Here is a 19,792-nt window from a genome sequence, read left to right on the forward strand (position 1 = left end):
AAGATTGGACGTACCTTTACGCCAATATGCCTGACCGTGCCATTCTGCTGACGTACATCGGCATGCGCTGGTCGGGAACCGGTTAATAAACATCTTATTAACATCAGTTAACATATTTTTACCTAATGCCACGTACACACGATCAGACTTTCCGAAGGAAAATGTTGGATGTGAGCTTGTTGGCTGAAAGACCGACTGTGTGTATGCTCCATCGAACATTTGTTGTCAGACTTTCCGCCAAAAAATGTTGGCTAACAGGTTCTCAAAGTCTGTCGCACAAAAGTTCACGAATGCTCGGAATCAAGTACGAGCCGGAAGCGCTCGATCTTGTAAAACTAGTAATGGAGATATCACATGAATATTGAACTTCCATTTTATCGTCTCGCCTTATGTCTTGTACGTCACTACGTTCATAATTGTTGGCCAACATTTGTGTGACCATGTGTATGCAAGACAAGTTGGGGCCAACAACCTTCGAACAAAAATCCATGGTTTTGTTGTCGGAAAGTCCAATCATGTGTACGAGGCATAACAGTTCTTGAACATTAAGGCTCGGTTCACACAGGCGCGACTTGTCCAGGCGACTTCGCCGCCTGACAAGTCGCCCCCGTTCTGTACTACGGAACCGTTCTAATAGGAGCGACTCAAGTCGCTCCGACTTAGAAAAAAGGTTCCTGTACTACTTTTGGCATGACTTCGGGCGACTTGCATTGACTTCTATACAGAAGTCATTTTGCAAGTCGCCGCTGAGGTCGCGGCAGGTCGCGGCGCTGCAAGTCGTGCCGCGTACTGTGTGAACCGAGCCTAATGCAAGTTCAGTTCATATGTTTGAGCTTTGGTTCATTTCCTCTATGTACATCCTATTATATTAAACAGATACAAAAATATACTGTGTGTGTAACTAGTACTTATGACTACAACAATGGTTATAGATAGCAGGTAAAAGAGTAGGATTGGTTGGAGGTTGCTCTCTCTTTCTGTAGAGAGTACTCGTTGCCTTCTATGGATACCAATAAAGTGCTAAGATATGTGTCGCTGTTTTTACTTATTAACAGCTTTACTAGGACCAGCCCATTTGATAGCAGCTGGAAGAGGTGAATAAAAGGAACAGTCCAGGATATATCATGAGACATACTACCAGAACACAACTACAGAACAATGGCATCTGGCTTCACTGGTCCTCAGGTCTACCAACAAAACTTTGATCCTCAGGTCTATTTAGAAACGTATTATGGTGCTGTTACAGGAGTCTTCATTAAAGATGGCTACATGGACTTTATTTTGAAAAAACTGCATAAAACTTTCACCACAGGTAATGCATTTCAGGTGCAATTTTAAACGTGCGTTATAATATTTATACTACAAATTATTTTGTGTCAGTTCAATCAAGATTTCTGTAAGTATTGTTGACCACATTGTATTGTTTTGATATTTTGTATAGTTTGTCTTTATATGGTAAGTATAAAACGTCTGTTAGTGTAAGCTAAGGTGTGATTTAGTAGCTTATATTTAGTTATCAAATATATTAGACAGCATTGCCCCACAATTTTATCAGTGACTGATCTGGTGCAACTATTGAGAGAGTGAAGCATTGATAACATATGCATGGGTAACATGGGGGATAAATGGAAAGCAGCCTTGCTTTGTAGTTTTGGGCTCTTGATTTGAATCCTACCAGGGACCCTATCTGTATGAGGCCAGGTTCACACTGCTGCGAACGGGAGATCCGGACGTAATTCGCACCGCACTGCAGTGCAAATCACGTCGGACCTCCGTAGCGATGCGAGTTCAGCCATACAGATAGTATGGCTGAATTCGCATCGCTCCCGCAGCAAACTCGCACAGGACCCTTTTTTTGGTCCGCAGCAGAATCGGATCGCATGGGCGTTCACACCATGCGATCCGATTCCTGTGCGAGTCGGCATATCGCACTGCGATATGCGATCGGATCTGGGGGTGTCATTAACATATCATTGACACTCCCAGCCGTTCGCATAGGGCAGTGTGAACTGCCGGCGGGAGTAATGCGATGCGGGAAAACGCCGCGAATTCGCGGCGTTCCCGCATCGCAGCAGTGTGAACCTGGCCTGAAGGTAGTACAGTACGCTTGCGTGGGTTTCCACTAAGAAAACCAAAAACATACCAGTAGAAGGTAAGTTAATTGACTATAATAGTCCATTGAAACTTGTACAACTCCAAAGTCATATTACTTTGGAGTGCAACTTTGGTGAACCTTTGATGAAACTTTGATACAACTTTGGATGGATGCGACTTGCATGTGACTTGTTGTCCCTCTGTAAAGTCGGACCTACTGTTGCACCACGGTTGGATGTGAAACATTGAGGTATGAGTTTCATGCAGCTTTTGAGGGTTAACATTGAAGTCTATGGCCCTCAAGTTGCATTAAAGTCGAACCAAAGCAGTGAATGAACTACTTTGAAGTCCTTGTGACATTAAGTTGCACATATATGAGTGGTTATTAATAGAAAATATGGGGTATGACTTGTCATATGACTTTGTTGTCCAAAGTCACATGACAAAGTCATACAAGTGTGAAAGGGGTGTAAGGCTGATTTCCATTTTACATAGTTGCATGGTCCAGCTTGAGCCAATGCAAGTATTTAAGTGCCATACCTGTGGGATCCCTGTGCTTTACTACTACAGTGAACTCCACCAGCTTCTAAGTCCTGTATCGACTGCCTGCCCTGTTGCATACTCTTTTATTTTATTTTGTTTTTGATCTCGTTTTGATGTGACCCACGTTGTTTTAATTAAAGGGGTTGTAAAGGTAAATGTTTTTTCACCTTAATGCATTCTATGCATTAAGGTGAAAAAACATCTGACAGTGCCTGCCCCCCCCCCCGTTTTACTTACCTCACCCCTCGAAAGTCCCGCGCTCGTCCCCCGACGTCCTTTCCACCGTTCAGCCTGGACGCTGATTGGCTGGAGTGGATGGATGGAAAGCAGTGCAGCCATTGGCTCGCGCTTCTGTCAATCACATCCACTGACGCGGAGTGCCGGGGGGCAGGGCCGCGTGATACAGCGAGCCGCTATAGCCACCGGCTACATCACGGGAGCGCGCCCGCAGATGCTTCTCACCATGCAAGGGAGCACACATGAACGTGAGAAGCACCTGCGGGAGGAAGCCGAGACAGCCACCGAGGGACCCCAGAAGAGCAGGTTCGGGGCCACTCTGTGCAAAACGAGCTGCACAGTGGAGGTAAGTATAACATGTTTGTTATTTTTTTTATTTATTTTTTATTCACTTTACAATTCCTTTAAAGATGGGCTTTCAAGTCTTTTTCCAGTGTGCAGCTATCCAGAGTTTTGTCCTGCTTGTTTGCTCATGGTGTGTGTAATGGTCAGCACCTGGGGCTCATCAATAGGAGACAGAGCTTCAGTCCTCGAAGATTACTTTGAAGTTCATCCTTTCTGCCTACCCTGTTGCATACTGAATACAGGAGGTCACCCGTTCAGCATGAGTGCCTTTCAAAGAACACTTTACATTTTCTCAATGAATGCAAAGTGTTCTCTGTTTGGAAGAGTTGAAGATTCCCACTGATCCACCTCATCCAATCAGGGAATGCTTTGCATTCACTGAATAAATGTGAAGTGTTTCCTGATTGGCCCCCATGTCAAGCGCGCAAACTCCTATATTGACAATGCAGCAGTGAAGCTGCTGGGCACAGGACCTGAAAGCTAACAGCGATCCCTGTAGTAGCAGTGCCTATTACAGTGATTTCCAGCTTCCACGGGGATCCCACAGGGTTGGCCATACATACTTTCACTGGTCTAGACTGGATGTAAAATTTTAAGGAGAAGGGATCTTGCCGCTCCAGGAGCACACATGCAGGCTGTACACTGTTCCCTTTGGCTGGGAAGCCACAGGTACTGGCTATTACCACTAGCAACAGATGAAAAACAAGCTCTGGACTGCCGCACTCTTCAGAAAACCACTTTCTTTTATTGGAAAATCACATCACAGCTTAACAAACACAGCGAACAAGGAAAAATTGCTGACGTTTCGCACTAGCTGTAGTGCTTAATCATAGCCATTGCTATGGCTATGATTAAGCACTACAGCTAGTGCGAAACGTCAGCAATTTTTCCTTGTTCGCTGTGTTTGTTGAGCTGTGATGTGGTTTTCTGAAGAGTGCGGCAGTCCAGAGCTTGTTTTTTCGTCTGTTGGATGTAAAATTTGCCATACCTGGAATTAAGCTTTAAAGCGGGAGTCCGCCGTTTTTTATTTTTTTTTTAAAGCCAGCAGCTACAAATACTGCAGCTGCTGACTTTTAAAATAAGGACACTTACCCGCCCAGCGCGCCCGCGATGTCGGCACCCGAAGCCGATCTCTCGATCATCTCTCGGGTGCTGCCGCCGCCATCTTGGGTATGGGAAACAGGAAGAGGAGCCTTTTGGCTTCATTTCCTGGTTCCCTACTGCGCATGCGCAATAAGGATGGTCCCGCTGCCTCTGGGATCCGTGTGTTTCCCAGCAGGCAGCGGGGGACTTTCGGAAAGGGGCGTAATCTACGCCCCTTTCCGCAGATAGCTATGCTGGAAGTGGGTGCAGAGGGGGGGATTCCAATGATTCCAATGAGCGGAAGGTCCACTTTAGGGTGGACCTCCGCTTTAAGGGCGTGTAAAAATGTGAGGGGAGCCACTAACTGAAAGCTCCATAAAGGCAGGGAAAACTATGAACAGTTCTATGCAGCATAATAAGGCAGCTCCATATAAATGCAGGAAACAGTCATTCTCATGGGGTTGATTTACTAAATAATAGAGATTGTTTAATTAGCTTAGTAAATACTGGAGAAATAAGCTTTGTTTTCTTCAAAAATCCAATTGTGTGCAAGCAAAAAAAAAAAAGTGTTTCTTTCTTTTATTTCACGGTTGAATAATTCAAAGTGAGCATAACATTAAATCTATTTACAAAGCTAAGTGAGCATTTTCCGTGACCAAACCATTAACTACAGAAAAATAAATCTAAAGTTTGGCTGGAGCTGAACATTTCTCTGCAACATTCTTTTTTTGTGTTGATAGCGACCGTAATAGGAGTCAGCTGTGTGAAAGACACGTCCTTGGGACTGGGAGCATAAAGTGTTGATAATTTGAATGTTCCCATCCATCTGCAGGCACATTAGGTCAGAAATGTCCTAGGATGTTGTCATTATGGAGAACCATCAAAGCAGGGTGACCAGATCATCTCTTCAAAGCAAAACTGCAGGCAGATTTCTTTTTTTTTCATTTATGTATCATTAAAAAGAATTCCTTAATTGGAATTTTAGAACTAGCCACTAATTCTGTCTTTGATTCCAGTTATCCAACATACAGCAAGACACCAACAGGCAAAGATAGGGGCAGAACTGTGCTCTTCTGCATTGCACTGTGCTGCCAGTTTAATATTAGGGGTTTGCTGACTGGCATAAAACACATGATGGAGATATCCTCATCGGTGAACCGCTACTTGTTCATTGACATGCCAGGGGAGGTTGGTCTCCTAGCTGTATTAGTTAAATGCAATGGAGAAAAGCAAGATCAATGACCTGGCTTTACTGCGTAGTTCACAAAAATGGCTGAACAAGATCACAAACCTTTTACCTCGTCAGCTCGGTCGCTTATATAAATTTCATTTGGGGATTTGTCTGCCTATGTGGAGAACTGGAGATGAGTTTTAAGGATTTATGCAAGTCCTGACTGCTTGGGCACAGTTATCCCTACTGGTCAGAAGTTATAATCAGAATCAGAACTGTAAAAAGTATGGGTGAAAAAAATTATCATGTATACCAGTGGTCTCCAAACTGTGGCCCAGGGACCGGATGCAGCCCTTTGCGTGCCTTTATCTGGCTTTTGAGACACTATTCACTCCACTGACATTAATGGTGGGGTACTATTTCCCCCACTGATACCAATTATAGGGCTCTATTCCTCCCACTGAAACCAGTGATAGGGCACCATTCCTGCCACTGACACCAATGATAAAACACTATTTCTCCCACTGACACCAATGATAAAACACTATTTCTCCCACTGACACCAATGATAAAACACTATTTCTCCCACTGACACCAATGATGGGGCACTATTCCCCTCACTGACACCAGTGATAGGGCACTATTCCTCCCACTGATAACAATGATGGGGCACCATTCTTCCCACTGATAACAATGATGGGGCACCATTCTTCCCACTGATAACAATGATGAAACACTATTGCTCCCACTAACACCAATGATGGGGCACTATTCCTCCCACTGACACCAGTGATAGGGCACTATTCCTCCCACTGATACCAATGATGGGGCACTATTCCTCCCACTGACACCAGTGATAGGGCACTATTCCTCCCACTGATATCCAATGATGGGGCTCCATTCCTCCCACTGACAACAATTGTGGAGCACTATTGCTCCCACTAACACCAATGATGAAACTCTATTGCTCCCATTAACACCAATGATGAAACACTATTGCTCCCACTGACACCAATGATGGGGCACTATTCCTCCCACTGATACCAATGATGGGGCACTATTCCTCCCACTGACACCAGTGATAGGGCACTATTCCTCCCACTGATACCCAATGATGGGGCTCCATTCCTCCCACTGACAACAATTGTGGAGCACTATTGCTCCCACTAACACCAATGATGAAACTCTATTGCTCCCACTGACACCAGTGATAGGACACTCTTCCTCCCACTGATACCAATGATGGGGCACCATTCCTCCCACTGACAACAATGATGAAACACTATTCCTCCCGCTAACACCAATGATAAAACACTATTCCTCCCTCTGACACCAATGATGGGGCACTATTCCCCCCACTGACACCAGTGATAGGTCTCCATTCCTCCCACTGACACCAACGGTGGGGCACTATTCCTCCCACTGATACCAATGATGGTGCTCCATTCCTCGCACTGACAACAATGATGAAACTCTATTGCTCCCTCTGACACCAATGATGGGGCACTATTCCTCCCTCTGACACCAATGATGGGGCAGTATTCCTCCCACTGACACCATCAATGGGGCAGCATTCTTCCAACTTACACCATCAATATGGAACTGTTCTTCCCACTGATACCAATCACGAGGCATTGTTTACTGCAGCTGAAGCCGCCGGATTTTCTACTCCCACTGGCAACATTGTGGTCTGCCTAAAGTCTGAAGGACAGTAAACTGGCCCTTTGTTTGGAAAGTTTTGAGACTACTGATCTGGACAACCTATTTAGGTAAGTGCTCATCATGCCCTGCTTTTGGATTGCCTAAAATACGTTTGTTGGACAAATATTGGAAGCATTCGTGCCAACTGACCAAAACTGTACTGTCATTTCTACGATTTAACATCTGATTAATTCCTATATCGTCAGTTCCATCAAGTGGATAAAAAGCAGTTTATTTTCTCATTGAGGTATTTTAGAAAGCTACTAGATCAGCCTTGCTCAACCTTTTCAACAGAGAGGAACCCTTGAAATAGTTCTCCGGTCTCTGGGAACCACTGCTAAAAAATAGAAATCTACAACTCATGATACATTAGTGTGATGGTCAGTGGGAAGAATGGTCCTTACACTTGTGGTCATCGGGAAGAATCGTCCTTACACTTGTGGTCATTGGGAAGAATGGTCCTTACACTTGTGGTCAGTGGGAAGAATGGTCCTTACACTTGTGGTCAGTGGGAAGAATGGTCCTTACACTTGTGGTCATTGGGAAGAATGGTCCTTACACTTGTGGTCATTGGGAAGAATGGTCCTTACACTTGTGGTCAGTGGGAAGAATGGTCCTTACACTTGTGGTCAGTGGGAAGAATGGTCCTTACACTTGTGGTCATTGGGAAGAATCGTCCTCACACTTGTGGTCATTGGGAAGAATGGTTCTTACACTTGTGGTCAGTGGGAAGAATGGTCCTTACACTTGTGGTCATTGGGAAGAATGGTCCTTACACTTGTGGTCATTGGGAAGAATGGTCCTTACACTTGTGGTCATTGGGAAGAATGGTCCTTACACTTGTGGTCATCGGGAAGAATCGTCCTTACACTTGTGGTCATTGGGAAGAATGGTCCTTACACTTGTGGTCATTGGGAAGAATGGTCCTTACACTTGTGGTCAGTGGGAAGAATGGTCCTCACACTTGTGGTCATTGGGAAGAATCGTCCTCACACTTGTGGTTATTGGGAAGAATCGTCCTCACACTTGTGGTCATTTGGGAAGAATGGTCCTTACACTTGTGGTCATCGGGAAGAATGGTTCTTACACTTGTGGTCAGTGGGAAGAATGGTCCTTACACTTGTGGTCAGTGGGAAGAATGGTCCTTACACTTGTGGTCATTGGAAAGAATTGTCCTCACACTTGTGGTCATTTGGGAAGAATGGTTCTTAAATTTTGTGAAAAACAGTGTAGCGCTTATTTGTTTTTACCACATTACAATGTGACCAATGTAATCAGTGCATACATTAGACTGTGCAAACAAATAAATACATTTAAACACTCTTTGTTGTATATGATAAACAAAGCTAGAATGTCCAAACAAATATATGAAAAAATATATCAAAAATAGAAAAACAACGTGGAAACAAGTGAAAAGTTCTCCAAATTTTCCAAATTTTCTGTGTATGATATGATGAAGTGAAAACAGTCCTACACCTTCTCCAAGGAATGATCGCACAATCACCGCGTGAACCCTCCACCACATGAAATGGGGGCTTACCAGATTTAATGGATCCTACTCAAAATTATATTTGGAGGATCATATATGCTTGTAGATATACATATGCTTTTTCGGTGTTGTCCTTTTCTGGGAGACTTTCAAGTGTGGCTATTTCCTCTACAGTATGTCTCCATCCACATAAATCATCATAGGTAATGGGATAGATATAAAGGAAGAAAGCAGGGACCACAATAGTGTAACTCAGTTTTTCGTTTCAAGTAATTTAATAAAAAATTATCAAACTCACGTGTACAAAGAACATAAGCGCTTTTTCAATAAAATCTCAGGCTGCAGTGAAGTCCCGACGCGTTTCGTCTTAAGCAGACATCATCTGGGGTACAACTTCAAGGCAGCCCTCCAGTTTATATAGCCAGACCCCCAATCAGGCCTAGATTTCGTCCATCAGTGTCACCACACATCACTTCCGGTATCCAATATGGCCGCCGGCGTGTGTTCCACGCCTCTTTTTAATAATGTGAAGGGTCTAGTCAAATAACTGGTACATCCCATACTCTTATATGTGTTGGACGAATCACTTCCGTGTATCTCAACGACGAAAGCGAACGTCCTAATGTGCGCCATCAACGTCCAAATGGAACGCAGGTGTAAACACTAAAAATGTTCAGCCGATCTTTTAACCTCAGCGGAAGTAAGGTAAACGTGACCTCCGCGTATCTCACGAACGGAAGTGGGCAGCCTGGAACGCACCATCTTTATCCAATGGACTGCGGACGTATATCAACATCTCGGCGCCATAACGTCACTTCCGTGTCCCCGTACTCAAAAAATAAATGAACGTGTAACAAAAAACGCCATCTCTAGGGTGAAATACAGATCGGTACAGAGTAGAACGAATCTCCTATATATATTAAATAAGGAAAAATAGAGTATATACTCTGAGCTGAGGGATATATCTAATAGCAAAAATTGATAAAATATATAGAAAATATATAAAATAAAAAACATTAAATGCTCGGACACTGCATCCAATAAGAACACAGTGCCTATAATTTCATATTAGCTTATCTAGCCATATTTCACAGGAATAGTAAATTAAGAAGGCAAATTTCGAAAAAGTTTTTTCCAGTAATTTTACCCAAAGGAGTTATTATCATCTACCTAGAGATATCAACTGAAAAATGAAAAGGAAAATAAATATGACCGAATCTATTCGGGTGGGCGATTATTACATCGTGACACCCTATATAGATAATGACCTACGCAATATCAATCCAAAAAGATTTTTAATCCAAAAAATTTTTTAAAAATTGAAAAAAAATTAAAAATATAAAACTTATAAAAATCAAATGTAGTCATAAGTTTTGAAATATATATAAAGAGACTTAACCAAAAAAAATATATATATATATACTCAAGAATGGCGCTCTATTGATATTATGGCCCAATCAAAAAGAGACCGAAAGCCATATGTGTTGACATATTAGATGGACCAAACCCAAATCGCCTTTAACCATCTACTAATACTCACAAAGTACATTTTCCCCACATATTCCTACCATGTATAACCAAAAGAGAGGAAAAGAGGAGAATAAAATAAAATAAAGATATAGATGTAAGAGATAGACAGACCTCAGCCATCATCAATAAATGCATCCATATCTCACACCACGCCCAAGCCAAACGGGGAGTGGGACCCAACGCCATGTGTCAACCATCGTTGATGAATGCATTGATGTCCCACTCCACGTTTAGACCAAACGGGAAGTAGGACTTGATGGTGTATATCCAATAGGTCTCTAACCTGGATACGCCCCTGGCCATGGCACCCCCCCCCCCTCCAGGGTGGCGTGTACTTATCAATAATCAAAAACTCTGTTCCGGTAGGATCACTGTTATGACACTGCTTATAGTGTCTAGGAACAGTGTGTTTTGAATCTTTACTCTTGATAAGAGATATATGTTCGCCTACCCTGATTGCAAATGTCCTGATTGTCCTTCCTACATATTGCTTGCCGCATGGGCAGGTGATTAGATATGACCACATCGTCCTCACACTTGTGGTCATTTGGGAAGAATGGTTCTTACACTTGTGGTCAGTGGGAAGAATGGTCCTTACACTTGTGGTCATTTGGGAAGAATGGTTCTTACACTTGTGGTCAGTGGGAAGAATGGTCCTTACACTTGTGGTCATTGGGAAGAATGGTCCTTACACTTGTGGTCATTGGGAATAATGGTCCTTACAATTGTGGTCAGTGGGAAGAATGGTCCTTACACTTGTGGTCATTGGAAAGAATTACCTCTTTACAGATAGCTAAAAAGATCAATGGTGTCTGTGGGAACCTATCTGAGAGGCAGAAATTACCCAATGCTGAAGGAACCCCTAGCAACCTCTGGAGGAACCCTAGGGTTCCATGGAATCTTGGTTGAGAATCACTGTACTAGATGGTCACCAGATGGAGCTGACAAAGTAATTATTAGAAAAATTACAGGAACAATTCAGCCAACTTGCCTGAATGCTTCTGATACTTGCCCAACAAATGTTTTAGAAATGGACCCCCAATGATTTTTCATTAACCCCAAACTATATCGAATGACTTATGTTTATATTTCCATCATTTCATTTGTGTTCCACATTCATGTTTTGTTCTGTTGCACAAGGTGGTGTTAGAGGGGAGATGATGATTGATATTGGTCCTGGCCCTGCTATTTACCAAGAGTTGTCCGCATGTGAGGCTTTTAAGGAGATCACTGCAGCTGATTTCACTGACCGCAACAGAGAATACCTAGAGAAATGGAGGAAAAACGAGCCAGGGCTATTCGACTGGACACCGGCTTTGAAGCTTGTTTGTGATCTAGAAGGTCGCAGGTATGAAAGTAAATGTAGTTTAAGATATATGTAAATCCTAACAGTGAACTTCTCTCAATGAGTTCCTTTTGGTCCGGTAAATTTATCATTCAGAACCTTTTGTTTTATCTGCAGCTCTGGTCATTGAAATAGGAAAGCTGAAGGTGCAGGATCAGGTGACAGGACTGACAAAGTGGGCAAAGCGATGTACCCATATGTTACCGCCTGCTTCAGGGTATAGAGCGAGTGCAAGCCCCCCTGCCGACACCCACTGTGATTGTATTAAACGGGAACTTTTCAGCAAGTTCTGGCCAATGATTCATGGCTGTTACCTGCTGATCGGCGGTGTGCAGTGGTGTAACTAGAACCTTCAGGGCCCTGATGCAAGAAACCATGAAGGGCCCCCCTGAACCCCAGCCAGGGCCCTTCCCTCCGAGTCCGCCGGTGGAACTCCAGGGAGTGGTCACAGGTATGGCCTTTGTGAGCCCTGTAGTTCCACCACTGGCATCAGTAGTTTTTTTTATTATTTTAATTTTTTTTTATTTTTAGGTGCCCCATTGGGGGACTGTCCCTAGGCAGGATGGGGTCCCTGTCCCCAGAAGAGATTAGGTCCTTTTCTCCAGGACATATGAAGTTACTGCCCCCAGGTGAGAAGGGGTCCCTGTCCCCAGGGGAGATGGGGGTCCCTGTCCCCACGTGAGAAGGGGCCCCTGTCCCCAGGGGGAGATGGAGGGGGTCCTCTCACTCGCCATGACCAAGCTGTAGGCCACGCACTCATCCATGTTGGCCTGGGCTCCATCCAGTGTGCTGGACGGGTGATCAGCATATCTACCAGAAAGACCTTTCATCATCTGTGTATGACGGGGGAGGAGGGGGGCTGGCAGACAAGCCTGCAGTGTCCTCTGGGGGGCTCTCATAGGGCTGCACTGCATCTGTGTGCTTAAAGTTTGTTTACCCGGGAGAAGTATGCAGTGCAGTGTGGGCCGGACTTGGGGGGGGGGGCGGGACTCTGGCTGGGGAGAACAGACATCGGACTGAGCGGCAATGCATGGAGCAGGAGAGGGGTACTCTGAGGAGCCGGCCGAGGGCACAGGTCATGCGGGGAATGCACAACTAAAGAGCAGCCAGTGCGATATCTCTCAGAAAGACCTTTCATCATTTGTGTATGACGGGGGAGGAGGGGGGCTGGCAGACATGCCTGCAGTGTCCTCCGGGGGGACACAGGCCATGCGGGGAATGCACAACTAAAGAGCAGCCAGTGCGATAGTCGAGCATGGAGCTCTGATAGTCATCCTCCAGCCACCCGTGTGCATGGTGCACTGGTACCCCTAGCTGCCTATGCTGCTGCCGGCCATATGTAGAGGGGGCTGCATGGGCCCCCTGCAGCACAGGGCCCAGTTGCGGTAGCGACTGCTGCACCCCCTATAATTACACCCCTGGCGGTGTGCAATCACAGCCCAGGGCCCTGTGTCAACACAGGGATCTGTACAGAGGAAACCATCTCTCTGTTTCTCATCCCTACAAAGCAGAAGATAGGAAACAAAGAGTTCTGTAGTAAAAAGCAGCACACATTACACATTGTTAGGCACACATTTAAAAAAAAGCTCTATTTGTATAAAAAAATAAAATTAACTAAATTTAGTTTCGGTACAGCATTGCATGACTGTGCAATTACTAGTTAAAGTAGCGCAGTGCTAAATAGCAAAAAATGGCCTGGTCATGAAAGTGATTAAGAATAGTTTGTGTTAAATTTAAATTCCAATGCTCCTATGTAAAAATTAAAAGACAGCAGCTACAAAAACTGTAGCTACTGACTTTTAATAAACAGCCACTTACCTTTTTTTTTTCCACGAATCAACGTTGATCTCATCTCATCTTCTATGTTCGGAGCCGGCATCCTAAGTGTGGGCACCTGGCTGTGACAGATTACGACTTCAAAGCCGGGTGCCTGCTGAGTAAGCGCGAGTTGCAAATTGCGAATGCCCCCATAGTCTTCTGGGACCCGTCACGTGTCCCAGAAGACTGCGGGGAGGAGAACTTCCGTTTCTGATCTCCTAGGCAATTGGAGCAGAAGTGGGAGCGGGTACCTGTCAAAATCGGGGACCCACCTCCCAAAAGTGCCATTTCTGAAAGAGGCGGGGGAGAGGGACATTATAGTTTTCCCTTTAGGTGAAGCTCAGCTTTAAGATTCACTCATGCTGAAGTCTAGGACGCCAAACTAAAGCGGTTGGGAAAGTTTTGTCCCCCAAAATGAACCTTGGACGTGGTTGTCATTGTCAAGGAGACTTGGTGCTGAACAGAGATCTAGAAGACCTACATGTAGTCATTTTAATAAAGTAGGTAGCGAATAAATCTGTTTTTATAACTTTTGCTTTTTACTTTTTTTTTATGATGAACAGGTAAGAGATCTAAAGATTCTATTTACTAATTCCCTTGTACAAAAAGTCTTTATTTTTCCCCTTTTTTTGCCACTTTTTGGAACACTCACCCAGAACAGAAGGACTTATAAACTGGTATTACCATAGCAGGGGGTAGCATAAGCCTAAAGTACTGGGTTTGTTGGAGCTAAATGAGTGATGGAATGAATCTTCAATTATTTGCGTAGTTCGAATGGCCAGTTAAGAGCATAAAGTCAATTTTATTTTAGTTTTAGATGGAGTGAAGAGGGATTAGAGCACCTGTCAGTTTTTTAATGCTGTCGGTGCCCCCATCTATTTGTCCAGTGCCACATCATTAGTGCCTACCAGCACAGCCCATCAATGTCCATCAGTGCAGCCTATCAGTGACCATCAGTGTCAAGTAATGCCACCTCAATAGTGACTACCAGTGCAGCCCATTAGTGTCCATCAGTGCAGCCTATCAGTGTCAATTAGTGTCCTTCAGTGCCCACCAGTGCAGCCCATCAATGTCCATCAGTACAGCCTATCAGTGACCATCAGTGTCAAGTAATACCACCTCAATAGTGACTACCAGTGCAGCCCATTAGTGTCCATCAGTGCAGCCTATCAGTGTCAATTAGTGTCCTTCAGTGCCACCTCATCAGTGCCCACCAATGCAGCCTATCGGTGTCTATCAGTGCAGCCCATTTGTGCCCATCGGTGCCACCTCATCAGTGCCCACCAGTGCAGCCCATCAGTGACACCTCATCTATATTGTGTCCAGTTTTCAGTCGGACTGAAACCTGGGCACATGATTCAAAATCTGGACTGTCCGTGTGAATCTCGGACAGGTGGCAACACTATTTCCTCTTCCTTCCTGTTTCAGCTATGGGACAGGAAGTGAAGCGAAATCTCCTCAGTGGGACACAAAGGGCAAAAAAACTGACAGGGGATCTAATCCTCCTTACAATATCCAAAATTAAAAAAAAAAAGTTTTTTTGCCTTTGAAGACAGTTTAACAGAATTCATAGCAAGTTGGTTTGTGCAACACAGCAGACTTGTTTCTTACAGGCTATCTCACTTTTTATTTCTGTAGTGGAAAGCTGGCTGAGAAGGAGGAAAAGCTGAGGAAGACACTAAAAAAAGTGGTACCTTGTGATGTCACCAAAAGTAATCCTCTCCATCCACTCCTTCTGCCTAAAGTGGATTGTGTCCTGACCGTTGGCTGCCTGGAATGTGCCTGTAAAGATGAGGCGGCTTATGGAAATGTTATCAAAAACCTCTCCTCCTTGATTAAAGTAGGGGGCCACCTAATCATTGGTAGTATATTAGGGAGCACCATATTCAGATGTGGAAACATGCAGTTCTCTCTCATAAATCTGAGCGAAGCTTTCCTTAGGAAAGTCATAACTGATACAGGCTTTGTTATTGAGGACTTAGAAGTTCTGCCTAGAGAGTTCGACAAACCCATGTTTGATATCTGCAATCACACCTCTGGCATTTTTATCCTGGCACGCAAGGTCAAAGACGTAGGGAAAGCATAACCGGCAGGTCAATACTTATTATTTACCACAAGGTGGAAGCAAAGCTCTGATTTGAAACTGGAAATTGAATAAGTTTCTAAGTAATTTTGAAATTAAATATTAAAAAGAATTTACAAAATTGTAAAACAAATCGTGTTATGGCAAAATGTACTACTAATTTTTAATCTTGGTTTAATAAATATTGATGATTTGATCTTGTAATAAACATTATAATCTACAATGTCCTGTAGTTTTTCTTCTATAAAAAAAAAATACATATGCTACATAAAAGCGGTTCATCATGGTGCACTAACAAACTACAATTTTTAGTTGGCCACATGTTAAGCTGGACACAATGTATGCAGCTGGTCAGACCAAATACAATAGAGTGATTTTCACAATATATAAAAGAAGGAATATTGGCTGGGAAGGGGTTAAGATCAGGGGCGATCAAAGGGGTTAACTGTGTGCCTAACCTGTGCTTACTCACTGTGTATGAAGTGCTTTGAATGGCCACTTTCAGCCCCGGACCATTTTGCTGGCTTAAGACCAGACCACTTTTTGCAATTCGGCACTGCGTCACTTTAACTGACAATTGCGCGGTCGTGCGACGTGGCTCCCAAACAAAATTGACGTCTTTTTTTTCCCACAAATAGAGCTTTCTTTTGGTGGTATTTGATCACCCCTGCGGTTTTTATTTTTTGCGCTATAAACAAAAACAGAGCGACAATTTTGAAAAAAATGCATTATTTTTTACTTTTTGTTAAATATCCCCCAAAAATATATAAAAAAAATTTTTTTCCTCAGTTTAGGCCGATACGTATTCTTCTACATATTTTTGGTAAAAAAAAAATGCAATAAGCGATTATTGATTAGTTTGCGCAAAATTTATAGTGTTTACAAAATAGGGGATAATTTTATGGCATTTTTATTAATAATTTGTTTTTTTACTAGTAATGGCGGCGATCAGCGATTTATTTATTTATTTTTTGTGACTGCGACATTATGGCGGACACATCGAACATTTTTGACACATTTTTGGGACCATTGTCATTTATACAGCAATCAGTGCTATACAAATGCACTGATTCCTGTGTAAATGACACTGACAGTGAAGTGGTTAACCAGGGGGTGGCAGTGTAGGGGTTAAGTTTTCCTAGGGGTGTGTTACTAACTGTGGGGGGCTGGGCTTTGTGTTAGTAAACACTGATCTCTGCTCCAATCACATGGAGCAGAGATCAGCGTCACTTGTTGCTAGGCAGAACGGGGAGATGCTGTTTACAACGGCATCTCCCCATGAGACGATCGCGGGTATCCCCACGGCGATCAAGTCCGCGGGATCCGCGACCGGACTCACGGGGGTCCCAACCGGCACAGGATGGCAGGGCAGCATGTAGAAATGGACGTACCTGTACACCATTATGCCTGCCCGTGCCATTCTGCTGACGTACATCAGCGTGCGCCGGTCGGGAACTGGCTAGGGGAAGGCATTGATCCATGTTCCTGTCTTGCAGAAATACAGGATCGATATGTTCCCTACTGACAGCACGACAATCTGCCTTGTTTATATGGGCAGGTTGTCTTTCTGCCTGTGTCCTGTGTAATGGGCGTGTGCTGGCTGACATCGACTCTGCGGTACCCGCCACTGAGCTCACGCTGGCACACACAGCGGGAGCAAGTTTTTGACGGTGCTTGCACCCAGGACCCGGAGGTGTCAGATCCTGTGCTAGGTACGGGATCTGGCACAGAGCGGCCACCCTGCTGCAGTAAATGTACGTTAGGCAGTCAGCAAGTGGTTAATGTGTATGTAAACCCTCTCCAATAAGCAGGGAAGTGAACAGCCCCAGATGATACACAGAGATGAAATAAATCTCCCTACATAAGTTTTACATGTCTATCTTTATATAGTCTTTAGAAAGTGCAGATCATGCTAGAGATCTTCTCTTCCTGTTCAGCACTGGGAATAGATTCTTGGCATACAGCCAAGACAGCTGATTGGAGGAAAGGCACGCACCCTCTCCACATGCAGAACCTTGCAGAGCTGTGCTGTGAATAGACCAGCTCTCTGCTAATCTATTTACAGCACCCACTCGACACATTTCCGACTGGTTTTATCTTGGTTGACAGAGAACTTTTTAGAAGTTATCAGGCCGATAACAGAACAACGAAATAGCAGAAAGACACAGGACTCAGGGCTTTGGAGAGAGATAAGAAAACACTAAAGATACATGAAATTTGACCTAAGCACATATATCAGGTTTACATCCACTTTAATCCTTATGGCACAAGGCCTGCACTGGAAATAACAGCAGCACTGGGAACTGCGCTGTACTCGCGGTTCCCATGCAGGCTGCGATTTCCAAAGTCGCGCAGGGACTTTTTTCCTGCTTTTCCCAGGGCATGGCAGCCCAAATGAATGGGCTGTCATGCCCGCGCAAACCACAAACTGTAGCTATGAACCTAGCCTTAATATACCTATGTCAAAGCAAATCAGCTTTCTCTCACACTGGGCGGATTACTATCCAGGCTCTCCAAGGAGGTGAAGTCCAGCCAGGAAAGCTATAGAAATGAACAGAGACTGCATACAAAGCAAGTTGAAGGTTGTATTATATTCTTTTGCATAACCGTCACCAAGGAGTTCTGGGTTAGCAAAGACATACTCTTAGCACTACAAAGAGGTCTGCACTAGGAGAAATTTAGAGGTTAACATTGCTGAGACCCTTCTGAAAATACAAGCTGCCTGGCAGGTTTGGCTAGAGTCACTAAAGGTGAGGTATGGCCAAAGCTTTTCTGGCCATACTTCTCCTATGGATCACAGGAGTGTATTTTGTTCTAAAGTCCTGTGACCAATTGTTGGCTGATGTCACTCCGCCGGTCCAAGCTGGGGAAAAATCCTGGCTTTACAGTCCGAATTCACTGAGGTGCCTGGACTAGTAGCCTGCTAAGCCTCTAAGCTGCACTACATAGAGACTGAGCCAGCTGCTCCCTATCCAGTCCGGCACTCCACTGAGCCCTGGAGGGGCAGAGCAGAGAGCCAGTGACTGAGAGTCTTGGGGAGAACTGAGTGATCAGCAGTGTTTAATCTCTCAGTTCTCAATACAGATGTGGGGGACGACAGATCCAGTATTGGATCAATGCTGCATCTACCTAGGTGCATATAAGGTGTTTTTTTTGGGGGGGGGGAGGGTATCCCATACTTCTCTTTAAAGTGAAGCAGTGGCGGCCACTCATTAGGGGTGCATGGGTGCCGTCCCCCTAATCCATGCACCTGGCCCCCTAACCTACACTCAGAGAGCCGGGCGAATGGATTTCTATTGATTTTGGCCCACGATGCAGCCCCCCTGAGGCCAATCCGTCCATCGGATCGGGTGCAGGCGCTGCCATTCCAACTAAGGGAAACTGGCAGTGGAGTCACTGCCGGTTTCTGACTGCGCATGTGCGAGTCGCGCGGCGCTTTGTGAATGACCAGCTTGTCTTCTGGGACACACACAGGTCCCAAAAGACAACAGGGGGCTCACCGCATAAGAGGATGTGACGCCCTGGGCTGCAGCTCGGCTAGATCGGAAGTACTCTTAGTACTTCCAAAAAAGGTACTAGAGAAAGAAAACATTTTTTAAATATCCAAAAACAAGGGGTGGAGAGGTGGTCTTTCATTTAAGACCACCTCTCAAAATTGGATGGAACTCAGCCTTCACTGATGTACACTGGTGAGTCGGCACTTATAGACATTGAGGAGGCGGCACTGATGAGGAGGCACTAAAATGGTGCACTTATGGGAACTGATATGTGGCACTAATGAGCTTTGATAGGTGGCACTGATGGGCACTGTTAGGTGGCACTGATGGCCACTAATTGGCAGCACTGGTGGGCACTGATAGGCAGCAGTGGCGGGCACTGGTAGGCAGCACTAGTGGTCATGGATAGTCAGCACAGATAGGCGGTACATATGGGCATTGATGGATGGCACTGATGGGCGACATTGATGGGCATTGATGGACAGCAGTGATAGGAGTTGATGGGCAGCACTAATAGGTGGCACTGATTGCCTGCATTGAAGGACATGGCTAATGGGCACTGATTGGTGGCACTTGTTGGCAGTGGTGGGCACTGATGGCTACCACTGGTGGGCACTGTATGCTGGCATTGGTGGGCAAAGGTGGGCACTGTATTGTGACACTGTATTTCTTTATTGAAATCAGGGCACCGATAATCAGGGCACTGATGACAGCCATGGTGAAGACAAGAGCTGCACCACAGCAAGCAGTTAATGAGCCCTATGACATTGGTACATACAGCCTCCAATAGATGGTTTGGCCTATCACTTCTTATAGCTTGTTTTATGTTTGTAGCGGCCTGGGGTTTAGTCGGGGA

At 44.7% G+C, this 19,792-nt stretch overlaps 1 protein-coding gene across 1 annotated transcript; it reads left to right on the top strand.

The window, feature by feature from the left end:
- Positions 1-1,105: 1,105 nt before the first annotated feature.
- Positions 1,106-15,664, top strand: LOC143934487 (indolethylamine N-methyltransferase-like). Its single transcript, XM_077458145.1, has 3 exons — positions 1,106-1,312; positions 11,334-11,541; positions 14,995-15,664. The coding sequence occupies exons 1-3, from the start codon at positions 1,159-1,161 to the stop codon at positions 15,440-15,442; spliced, it is 810 nt and encodes a 269-aa protein (XP_077314271.1). The 5' UTR covers positions 1,106-1,158; the 3' UTR covers positions 15,443-15,664.
- The last annotated feature ends 4,128 nt before the right edge of the window (positions 15,665-19,792 follow it).

The sequence above is a fragment of the Lithobates pipiens genome, unplaced genomic scaffold, assembly GCF_037356315.1.
Source record: "Lithobates pipiens isolate NorthernLeopardFrog02 unplaced genomic scaffold, aLitPip1_a1.2 Scaffold_27, whole genome shotgun sequence".
Lineage (NCBI taxonomy): Eukaryota > Metazoa > Chordata > Amphibia > Anura > Ranidae > Lithobates > Lithobates pipiens.

What these genes read in the sequence shown, in the direction of transcription:
- LOC143934487 (XM_077458145.1), top strand. Translation starts at nt 1,159, where the DNA reads ATGGCATCTGGCTTCACTGGTCCTCAGGTCTACCAACAAAACTTTGAT. An exon ending in GCATAAAACTTTCACCACAG is followed by an intron (nt 1,313 to 11,333) that starts GTAATGCATTTC and finishes CTGTTGCACAAG; the next exon opens with GTGGTGTTAGAGGGGAGATG. An exon ending in TGTGATCTAGAAGGTCGCAG is followed by an intron (nt 11,542 to 14,994) that starts GTATGAAAGTAA and finishes TTATTTCTGTAG; the next exon opens with TGGAAAGCTGGCTGAGAAGG.